The 12191-nt window shown below is 38.1% G+C and overlaps 1 protein-coding gene across 1 annotated transcript in view; it reads left to right on the top strand.

Moving 5' to 3' along the window:
* Window positions 1-12191, top strand: part of LOC103208535 (ADAMTS-like protein 1) — a gene marked incomplete at its 3' end in the record, with an annotated part of 468117 nt that overhangs the window by 231769 nt on the left and 224157 nt on the right. Inside the window, exons 11-13 of the mRNA XM_042782739.1 lie at window positions 3666-3870; window positions 5110-5257; window positions 8283-8367. Of these exons, the coding sequence (XP_042638673.1) occupies window positions 3666-3870; window positions 5110-5257; window positions 8283-8367 (438 nt within the window). The remainder of the gene's footprint in view (window positions 1-3665; window positions 3871-5109; window positions 5258-8282; window positions 8368-12191) is intronic.

The following is a 12191-nucleotide window of genomic DNA, read 5'->3' as shown; positions in this document are numbered from 1 at the left end:
TATATATATATATATATATTTATGTTCACACATATATAACCACACATGTATATTTACATATACATTTACCAAATGAAAGTTGTGATTGATCTTCTATGTAAATGCTTGCAGTGACTGCCTGGGAGCTCATTTTTCACCATTCTAACAGTGGCAAAGAGAGAGTGAGATTTGAGTTATATAATGCATACCTACTGCCACTGAGTCAATTATGACTCACAGTGACACTTTAGGATGGACAGAGTAGAACTGCCCAATGGAGTTTCCAGGGTTGTAAATCTTTGCAGAAGCAGATTGCCTCATCTCTCCCCCGAAAAGTGACTGGTGGGTTCAAACTGCCAACCTTTTGGTTATCAGCCAAATGCCTTAACCATTATGCCACCAGAGTGCCTTTATGTGATGTATAGTTGGGCTTTCTTTTTAAATTCTCCTACTAAGTGAAGACTTCATTAGTCATCTCCTTTCCACTTTCCCGTAACTATTTGGATAAAGACAATAAATGTCTTTAGGATACTCTTGATACAACATAATGCTGGTTTGACCCAAAACCAAACTTATTTATTAAACTTCCTGTTGGGGAAAAAAATAATTGAGTGGAAATATCCAAAGATTATTTTGACTGAACCAAGATGTCAATTGATTTCCATTTCTGTAACTGTAAAATAGGTATCTCTAGGACAAATGTAGGAGCTCTGGTGGCCGTTAAGTGCTCAGCTGCTGACCAAAATGTCAGCAATTCAAACCCACTAGCCTGTCTATGGGAGAAAGTTGTCATAGTCTGCTTCCATGAAGATCACAGCCTTGGAAACCCTATGGGGCAGTTCTACTCTGTCCCGTAGATTCTCTGTGAGTCAGAATCTAATTCAAAGGCACATGTATCTGCTGTGTGATACAGATTTAAAAGTAAGACCAAAGTTGGGTGTTGGGTGAGCAGCATGGAGTTTGTTTTTCTTGTAATGGTAACTCCTAGACTACTTTCATATCTATGATCTCTCTTACTTATATTTCTCTGGCATGGTTAATGCCTGTCTTAGGTACAACTTGATTTATTATATGCTGAGATGTCCTCAAAATGCCTAAAGCCCAGGATTCTCTGTGATATATTGAAATGTATCCCCTTGGTGTTTGTTTGCACCACTTCCCTATCTTCACATTTGGCACGCTTATGCATCACAATGGGAAAGGATAATTACCAAATAAACAGACTATATTTCTTACCCTTTGCACTTCAGTCTCTGAGCTAGTGTTTCTAAAATTAGATATTCTGCTTTACTAATAAAGTCTTAGTAAGTGAAAGCTATTTCTACAAATACGTTTTCATTTCACAGGAAAACTGAGGCTCGAAAATGGTTCTCAAATGACAGCTACCCACTGATCAAGGCAGAAACTTTTACTTATTTAAATTATTTAAGTGGGTTTATGACCACAAGTGTACATACAAAACTCAATTAATGAATTTTCAGATTGTTCTTTCCTACTTCGAGTCTTTGCTGTAACACATATCTGGATATCATACAAGAGTGTAGTCTGATGAATTCTCTTACTTCATAATGGATATTTACAATTTTTCCACATCCTTCTTAATTTTGAGAAATATCTTAAATTTAAGTAAACACTAATGTGTTCAAAAAATTAAAAGCCAAAGGAGTTAAACTGTGTGATATACAAACTCACGTGTCAGTCCAGGACAAAGTTCTTGAATGTGCCTTTTTTTATTCTAAGCACTTACCTAGTCCTTGTGTTAAGATAGTCTAACTGATGCTTTCTCTCATCCACCTATTGTCATACTTTCCTTAAAGTACCCAGACATGTTTTCCTTTAAAATCCCACATAATACTATTAAAGGATACACATGATAATTTTTCACATATTGAACATTAGTTGTATGTTGGAACTGTATCATTCATTCTTAGAATAATAGTAGCATCATTTGTCTTTCTGTGATCACTGGGATGGATTGAAAATACCCATTATTGTTTATGAAATTATACTATGGCTCAGGTCCAAGTGTTAAGATAGATATTAATCACTCTCTCTGTAGAAGGGTCAAGTTTGGAGATGTTAGAGCACCAACTAGAATATGTGATCTTTCTGTGGCCTTCTAATGTTCTAGAAGGTTCAGCGTACATTCAAAATACTTTCCCACTTTACTGTCAGATCAAATTCAATTTGAATATGGACTTACTTATTCAGCACATTTTCAGTCTGAATCAGGTCTGTTATCAGCCTCTGGAGGGAAGCCCTGCAGATATTTTGTATAGGGACAAACAAGAATTATTTTACCCTTTTGGAAGAGAAATTCTCTATAGAATTACTTCACACTCTTAAAAAAGATCTGAAAGTCTCCTGAGGGCTAGACAGAGGACCTCAGTTTCCCCATAATAGCATATTCTTGTGTGCCTCTTGGGAAAATACACAAAGGAAAACTTTATATTTGGCAGTATGTTTAAGCTATTGGCAGTGGAGATAACAGCTGTTGCCTGGAATTTCATAGTACAGAGGAAAACCCTCTGTAGTTAGGAACCACACATTATTCAGCCTCATATAGGAGAGAATTCAAGCTTCTATGTGCATGAAGTCCTGCTTATAAAATAATCAACATCTCCATGGTGTGCCTGCATAGCAGAGTAGAACTTCCCCATGGGGTTTCTAAGGCTGTAATCTTTATAGTAGCAGACTGCCACATCTTTCTCCTGCAGAGCAGGTGGTGGTTTGATCTGCTGACCTTTCAGTTAGCAGCCGTGTGCTTAACCACTGCACCACCAGGGTTCCTTTCAAACTATTTTATATATTCTGAGTCTACAGAGAGAGCAAAAAGAAGAGGGTTAAAATATCTCCCTACCTCTGGTCCCAAATGATTCCAGGCTGTAGAAAGCTCTGAAAATCATTGGAATTCTCTTGAACAACTTTGATTATAACTTTACTTAATTATATGTTTAGATTCAGATGGCATCAGCCTTCCAGCAAAAACCAGGCTTCTTCACAATACCAAGATTTCTTTATTGGAAAAACTCTTAGTGTTCCTCAACAGCTAGGGAATAAATAGGCAATGCCTACATTAACACTGCTATTCCTCAGATTAAGGATGGGGTAGTTTGAACATCAGAATTGTGTTGAATCCATGGAATCCCTAAACTGATGGCTACAGAAGCAAGGGAGAAGGGTATCTTGTTTACTTTGATCTATTATTAGTTTATCACGTAAAAAGTATTAAGAAGTTAAGTAGCAAAGCATTATATTGACAATTAAAAGTACCAGCCCAGGTACAGTTCTAGTCTTGCCATAGATACCTGATGAGATTTAGTTGTTCTTTTGTTTGTTTGCTTGTTTAGTTTTGTTTTTTTAAAAAAGCATTGAAACTATGGGAAGAAGGACTCAATAGCCCTCTTTGGAGTAGGTTACAGACAATACAGAGATCCTTGTGGACAGCTCTCCTAAAAGTAATTTCTGACATTTGTGTAGAGCTTCACAGTTTACTTCTGCCAATGTTGGATCCTTCTCTCTTCCTCATCAGATTTCAGGGACTAGTTGGCTCTGGTTCTCTGGACCGTGGCCTCTCAGAACCTGATTATCCCAATAAGGCACTGGGAACGGGGTTGGTCTGAAGGTCGCTGAGGAGGTTTGGCAATGTGCATGTCTGCCCTGATGACTCCGCCTTGCTTCTGTAGGTGGGAGGCCACCCCGTGGACCGCGTGCTCCTCCTCGTGTGGGGGGGGCATCCAGAGCCGGGCAGTTTCCTGTGTGGAGGAGGACATCCAGGGGCATGTCACTTCAGTGGAAGAGTGGAAATGCATGTACACCCCTAAGATGCCCATCGTGCAACCCTGCAACATTTTTGACTGCCCTAAATGGCTGGCACAGGAGTGGTCTCCGGTAACTGTGCCTTCTTTCTTTGTTGGTTAGGAGAGTAAGTCCACTCTTCCCTCTCATCATCATAGCCCTTGCAGCTCCCCACTTCTTCTCTTGAGGTGTCTGGAAGCCTACAAGCTTGGCTCCTGGAATAGGAACAGTACCACAAATCTAACATGACTGAAGGTAAACAATTAAAAAAAAGAAAGTCTTTCATCAAGTTACTTCAAGAAGCCTCTATCGCTCCCCATATAATGTTCCCTCAAATGGCAAGGGGAAGGCGATACCTTTCAAGAGTAATTGAGACAAAATGACTGATCCTGAAGCTATGAAAGTTGCTGTAGGGATAGAGCTCAGTGGACCAAAAGTTTGATTTCATTTTTTTGTTTCTTATACTCTGTCTATATCCAAAAAGGATCTGGTTGGAATAAAATAAAACTATGAATGTTGTTCATTGGGAAAAAATGAATTAAATGAAAATAGCACAGTAATCATAGTCACTAAAATGAGGATGAAGTACAGAAATTTAAAAACAAAAATATAGAAATTAGAAAAGCAGCTACAATCTAACGTAAAATGTGACTCTGTGTTTCCAGGCCGCTAATGCAAAAAGGGAAATGGTAAAGAAGGTAGAAAGGTGAGGGAAGGGACCATTGTGTCCACAGCTTACAGAAATGACTAAATATTCTTCACAGGGCCATGTGGTTTTGTGGCAGATGCGATGTTTCTCTATGTCTGGATTTGCTACCAGACATATAGAAGCACTGAAGGTGCTAGCTACATCTGGCTGTACAATCAATTCTTTTACTTTTGTATTTCAATATAATCAATCAGCTCAAACATGCTACAGTAGAAATGTAGTAACTGTGGGAGCTATCATTTCTCATATTTTAGACATAACAGTTAGTATAGCAAAGTGACTAAAGGAAAATGCAGTGCTGGTAATCAAAATCGAGAAGACACTGTATAGTTTGTTTTCTCCTCTTCAGTGCTTGGTTTGAGACTTTGCACACCGTAGGTGCTTAAGGATTGCTGACTGGCTAATCCAAGTCTAAGAATTCGAAAGTGATTAAATTTTCAGCCAGCTCCACCCTCAAATAGCCAAACAGAACAAAGATTCCATGACTGGTAAGAAGTGGTACAGATCCGCCAGGAGTCCTCATATAGAAGGCAGTCCCTGTATTAAAAATCTTAGCTGGGAAATGAAGAGAAGTAAACAAGGCTTTGCCTGTGAGTCTCCTCTCTCTTGCGTTCTCTTTCCAGTGCACGGTGACATGTGGTCAGGGCCTCAGGTACCGTGTGGTGCTCTGCATCGACCATCGAGGAATGCACACAGGAGGCTGTAGCCCGAAAACAAAGCCCCACATAAAAGAGGAATGCATCATACCCACTCCCTGCTATAAACCCAAAGGTAACTGCGGAGCTCCCTCACAGGTCTCGTAATAGCTTGTGTATATTCAGGATTTCAACTCCTTGACATAATTTTAAGTATCCCAAGTGTTCTTAGGAACTATTCTTTGTAACTTAAACTCTATAAATTGATGTAATTCTTTTTTTAAAATCTTTCAAATACTTTTGATAGCAAATTTTTAAGCACTACATGAATTTGTTTATATAATTCTCTCCTTAGTCATAAACTTGTTTCAAGATTATTGTGAAAAAGAATCAGATTTATCTGCTTGAAAGGAGACCAAATATCATAGAAATATGTGTGATTTACTGTCGGCATTTCTTGCTGCTAAAAACAATGCAGTGCATCTAAGTGTGCCTGCTTTGCTAAGCCTGAAATACATTAAGAAGCCTTATACTTCAAACTGATGAAATAGAAAACTGTTGTCTTTTATATTGAAAAGGAAGATATTAGTATGAGATTAAATTCCAGAATCACAAGTTCAAGTGAAATTTTGAAATAAATCAGAATGTCATACACATTACAAATAATTTATTTTAAAAAATTCAGGAAGGTTCTATTTACTAATCAAGATTAATTATAATTACACTGGGTTTCTCAGATAAGCGTGAATCTTAATCTAATTTCTGCCCTAGTATTGTCACTGGTCTGTGTCAATGAAATCAAACTCTCAAACCAAACACACTGCTGTGGAGTCAGATCAGACTCATAGCGACCCCCCTTGGGTTTCTGAGGAGGTATCTCTACAGAAATAGATTGCCCAACCTTCCTTCCAAGGAGTGGCTGGTGGTGGGCTTGAACTTCCAGCCTTCTGGTTAGCAGTCAAACGCCTTAGCCACTATGCCACCAGAGTGCCTGTCAATGAAATAGAAAAACAAAAAGTCACAAACCATTCAGAAATAAAAAGTTATGTATTACAAACCTCCTTCTATTATTAATAATAGATATGATTCCCACCTTTTTCTCAATTTATTTGTTTTAAACAATTAAAGTTCATTCTGAAAATTAGCCACAATGTATAGGCTTTCCTTGGAGGGAGTAAATGGGTCTTGAAATCCAAATTAGTGACATAAAAGGAAATAGATGGGCAGTGGATTTTTTAAAATATATATCAAAATATTTGTTAATTTTAATAAATGTGTTTCTTTCTAAGCCTCAGTTTCCTCACCTGTAAAATGGGAATACTGTTGGTAACTACCTCAGAACCAAACCCATTGCTGTCAAGTTGATTCTGACTCATAGAGACCCTATAGGACACAGAAGAACTGCCACATAGATTTTCCAAGGCTGTAAATCTTCACAGAAGCAGACTGCCAAATATTTTTCTCTTCTGTGGAGTGGCTAGTGGGTTTGAACCACCAACCTTTTGGTTAGCAGCCAAGTGTTTAACCACTATGCCACCAAGGCTACTCCCCAGAGATTATTTGTGGATTAAATGATATAATGCAAATTAAGTGCTTAGCCCAGAACCTGTCATATAGTAAGTGCGCCATAAATGTTACCTCTTACCTCTTTTACTATCATTAGTATCCTCAAACATAGGAGGATAGGCCTTTAGTACACCTGACAGGATTCATTGCAAATCTACAGTATAGTATTGCAAGCCTATAATTACTACCAAATTGAATGCTTCTTTATTGAAAGATAGCTAGCTCTATCAGAGATGGTTTCGTTTGCTAAGCCATTTAGTTCGGAGAGGTAGAGTCATCTTAAACTTGTATACGTAAAGGTAGCGTGTTACTGTGCTTTAAATATTAGCAAACCCTTTTGGCTTTGATGGTTTTACATTCCTCTAACTTAAAATAGCCAATTATTTATTAGTTTTGTCTTTACCAAGCCACTGCAGAGAATGAGAAGCAATTTGTGGTTGACTATCAAGAATAAAATCTGGATTTTCACAACTAAGTAGTGAGATCTGACTTTCTAAACATCATTAAAATGCCATATAATTCTATACTGTATGCATATATAGACATATTTCTTTCATCTTTGCAATTGTATGTTGTAAAATGTGATAGAGCTTCACTGGCTCATACTATAAAAGCAAATATGACTATAAAGGACCCTAATAAATATGTCAGAACAGGAATCTTGGCAGTTACTTCTGTAGGAGCAGTTCTAACCTCCCTCTTTCTTTTGCTCCTCCACAAAGTTTTCCAGGAAGTAATTAGGAAGTGTGTTCTGAATTGTTTGGCCAAAACTAGATGAATAGGTGTAACAAGTGAAATTATGGGTTTTAGACCCTAACTTGCTTGTATTCCAATTGTCAGTGAGCCAAGTTGGGGTGGTATTAAATGACTCAGAAATCTAAAACAATGATTTGTGGACTTCAGAGTGGCAGCATTTTGTTTGGTTTTGAAAAATACAGCATAGATCACACTTAGGCAAAAAGTCAAAGAAAAACAAGTTAGAATTTATGAAAGGATGACAATGTAATTTTTTGCACTTTGTATTTGTTTTAAAAGGTAAAATATTGTCCAACTTTTTCATCAGGGATCAATGAAAGATACCTCAATGACTCCTTCTATCCATATCAAGTTGATGCTCCTAGAGTTACAACCTTCACAATAAAAAGGCTTTCTCTTGCTCTTTAACATGATAAAGGGACCTGCCACATGGAGACCAATATTACTAAACACTTTTCAAATCTGATTTTTTACCGTGGTGTTCCCATCATCTTTGTTGTTAGGTTGTTAGGTGCTGTCAAGTCAGCTCCAACTAATAGTGACCCTAAGTACAACAGAACAAAACACTGCCCAGTCCTGTGCCAGCCTCACAATCCTTGCTATAGTTGAGCCCAATGCAGCAGCCACTGTGTCGATCCATCTTGCTGAAGGCCTTCCCCTTTTGCACTGATCTAGAAGCATAAATGCACTTAAACAACTTATTAGATTTGCAATGAACAACATACTAACTTCTAGGTATAGTACAAAACTAAGAACTGGTCGTGGGGGTTGAGGGGGAATTCTCCTGAAATCTCAAACTAGTTCTAACCTCTTGTTTTTTATGTGTATCTCTTTCTCAGAGAAGCTTCCTGTAGAGGCCAAGCTGCCATGGTACAAACAAGCTCAAGAGCTAGAAGAGGGAGCTGTTGTCTCAGAAGAGCCCTCGTAAGTTATAAAACAACAATTTGTTTTTCCTTTGAGCTGATGGACTTAAAAAAGCAATGTCTCACTGGTTGTGCCTTTCATGGGTTTATGAACTAAGTGTGAGCATCTTCCTATGAACTAGTACATGTTGGTTCATGGACTTACACATTAGCTAAGTATGAGTATCTCACTGATAAATTAGAGCTTCATCAGTTTTTAACATGATTCTCAAAACTTCAGATTGATCTCTAAATGCTTTTCACTTTTGCCTGAAATGAGAAAATTAAGGTAGAGTGTTTTCACTTTTGCCAAATGTTGACTCCTCTCTTTTTTCTTGCCAAGTTGAGAAGACCCAGGCTGCATCAGATCCTGCAACAGAGATATGATGTGAAAGCCTGGACAGCTCTATCTCCCAACTTTGCAATAGAGCCACTCACAAAAGTGCAAGAGCAGAAAAAATACATCTGAAAGGGAAGTTTATTAGCCTTTCTTTTCCCTGTCTTGATGAGGTGGAGACCCAGGTCTTTGCCCCACTTGATCATGGTCTTATTGGTGTTCTATTTGATCAAGAACATGAAACATTCAAGACCATTAGTCACAGATTGACCAGACACTTTGAGAAGGAACAAGGAAGAAAGACAAAGATTGACTGGTTGATTTGATAAGTGAATATTGATTCTACTAGAAAGTACTGATAGGCATATCTGCTGCATCATTTAAGAAAAAGAGAGATGACTTTTTATTGATGAATTTCATCTATGACAAAAATGATTTCTCATGTCGAAGATTTCTAGATGCATTCATTTAATGAGTATTAACTCTGTGCTGTGCTTTTGTGCATAAGATGTGTTACCCACCCTTGAGGAGCTCACAGTATAGCATAGTACGTGGATATAAAATAGTTTCCAAATCCAATCTGTAATTGAAATGTTACTGAGATGTAAATTAACATTGTAATCAATAATTCAAATGCAATTAGAAATTTCTGACTCATCCTATTTGAATCTAAATCTGATGTGGTTTCCAAGAACACAAATTATATTCCTGATTCACACCCTAAACAAGGGATTGAAAAAGAAATCAAAAATACAGATTTGTGCAGTGACCAAAGGTCGTTTGTGAAGACTCCAGCAGCCTTTCTCACTTCTTAGGAAAAGCAACTAACCATGGCAGAACTTTGAAGGAAAGGCAGTAGTTAAAGATCTCAGTGCAACCTTTAAGTGACCATAACAAGGCCTAAAACTTTTGTCTGTCTCTTGCTGGTACCTGGTTTGAGAGGCCTTCCTGCTGCTGGAGAGGAAGTAAACAGTGCAGTTTAGAACAAAATTTACTCTTTAATCCACTATGGTCCTCTTTAAGACAAAGAAAAATGCTCAGCAATTGAAGCTGGTTACTGCCTTGGAAAACCAAGGAGGGGTAGCTATGAGTCAGATCCCACTTGATGGCAGTGAGTTTGGTTTTGTTTTTTTTTTTTTTTTTTTTTTGGTATGTAAATAAACTGTTTTGCCTAAATAAACTGTTCTCTTTGCACACTATATTTCATCATTTGGTCGAAAGCATAATCCTATGTATAATACTGCATTATGACTGATGTTAAATAATGTAAGAAAGTTGAAATTAAATCAAAATATCTTTTTTTGGCTTTAATTTTTAAATTTTTTTTTTGATTGTGATTTGGGTGAAAGTTTACGCAGCAAAATGACTTTCCGTACAGCAGTTCACATACACTTTGTCTCATGACATTAACTACAATTTTCCACAATGCAACAGCTCCCCTCCCACTTCCTTCTCATAATTACCTCTTCCCTGTGTTCTTCCCTCCATGCACTCCTGCCCCCTGAGCTATGCCCCTGTGCATACACAACCCCTCTATTCTCCCATGATTGGTCTCTCCAAGGAGTCTATCTAACTAGTGGAAATGTTCAACTCATATGCCTGTCTTTTGTTTGACTAGAAGCCACAGGTGTGGGTTCAATTCCAGACCTAAAGGGCAGCTAGGGGTCATAGTCTCAGTGGTTCCACCAGGCTCCATCAGACCAGAAAACCTAGTCCCTTTTTTTTTTTTTTTTTCCCCAAGTGATTTTGAGTTTTGTTCCACATTGTTCTCCCACTCTATCCAGGATCTCTTACATAGATTCCCCCTCCGAGTGGTTGACAGTGGTAGCCAGGTACCATCTAGTTCTTCTGGTCTCGTAGTCGTATAGGCTGAGGATCACATGAGGTACCAGTCGCTTGGACTGTTTCTGTTAATCGTTGGTTTTCTTCATTCTTCTTTGCTCTGGATGAGGAGAGACTCATCATTGCAACTAGACGGCTGTTTGAAAGTTTTAAGATCCCAGTCACTACTCACCAAAGTAAGAGGTGGAACAATGTGTAGTATGTTATGCCAACTGACCTTGATGTCCCCTGTGACTATGGTCCTGAACCCACAGGTCCAACTACCCACTCCCTCTGGGTAGCTGGCTGTGCCTAAGAACTGACTACAACCTTGACCTTTGTCAGCTCTACTATACACCTGGAAATTCTTACAGAACATAGCAATACACTTATAGAAACCCTATACATGGTCTTGGACACACTCCCCCCTGCATAGACATACTTAATCGTTCAGCCTGTCCACCCATCTATCCACCCATATATCCATGTTTGCCTTCACTGACAACGCAGTACTGTATGTGCAAAAGGGTTCATTTTTGTTGTCTGTACCTCCATGTACCTCTCTATATCTTCTTCTTCCTCAGTGCCACCATGTTGATCACTCACATTTGGTACATTGGCCTTCTCTTCACCCAAATCAATACTTGTCTCTACCTATCTAACAGTGTTCCCTCTTCTCCCCTCTCATCCCTGGTAACCAACAAAGAAAATTTCCTTCCATATATAAAACTTTCCTTGACTTTTTACAATAATGGACTAATACAATATTTGTCTTTCTGTGATTGACTTATTTCACTCAGCATAAGGTCCTCCAAGTTCATCCACATTATGTGTTGATTTGCTGATCCTACTTTATTCTTTAGGATTGCATAGTATCCCATTGTGTGTATGTACCATAGTTTGGTTATCCATTCTTCAGTTGATGGGCACCTAGGTTGTTTCCATCTTTTAGCTATTGTAAATAGTGCTACGATGAACATGGGTGTGCATATGTCTGTTCTTGTCCTAGCTCTCACTTCTTTAGGATATATACCTACTAATGGAATTGCTGGGTCAAATGGTATTTCTAATTTTTTAAGGAATTGCCATAATGATTTCCACAATGGTTATACCATTTTACAGTCCCACCAGCAGTGTATAAGAGTCCCAATCTCTCCACCTCCTAACCAGCATTTGTCATTTTCTGTCTTGTTGAACTTTGCTACTAGTGCTGGAGTGAGATGGTATCTCATTGTTGTTTGGATTTGCATCTCTCTAATGGCTAATGATCATGAGCATTTCTTCATATATTTGTTGTCCTCCTCAATATCCTCTTTGGTGAAATGTCTGTTCATGTTTTCTGCCCATTGTTTAACTGGGTTATTTGTCTTTTTGTTATTGAGGTGTTTGTTGGGGTTTTCTATAATTTCGAGAGGTAAGTCCCTTGTCAGATATGTCATTGCCAAATATTTTTTCCCAATCTGTAGGTTCTCTTTTGACTCTTTTGGAGAGGGCTTTGGAAGCACATAACAATTTAATTTTTAGAAGGTCTCATTCATCTAGTTTATCTTCTGCTGTTTGTACATTTTGGGTTATGCTTGATAGTCGATTTATGACATATAATAGGGCCACTAAATTTGTCCATAGTTTTTCCTTGAGGAACTTTATAGTTTTAAGTTTCAATTTAAGTCTTTGATCCATCTGGAGTT

This window comes from Orycteropus afer, unplaced genomic scaffold (genome assembly GCF_000298275.1).
Source record: "Orycteropus afer afer isolate SDZICR_OR568_19922 unplaced genomic scaffold, OryAfe1.0 scaffold00450, whole genome shotgun sequence".
Classification (NCBI taxonomy): Eukaryota; Metazoa; Chordata; class Mammalia; order Tubulidentata; family Orycteropodidae; genus Orycteropus; species Orycteropus afer.
The sequence above is the reverse complement of the archived record's forward strand: the minus strand, read 5'-3'. Positions and strand labels throughout refer to the sequence as shown.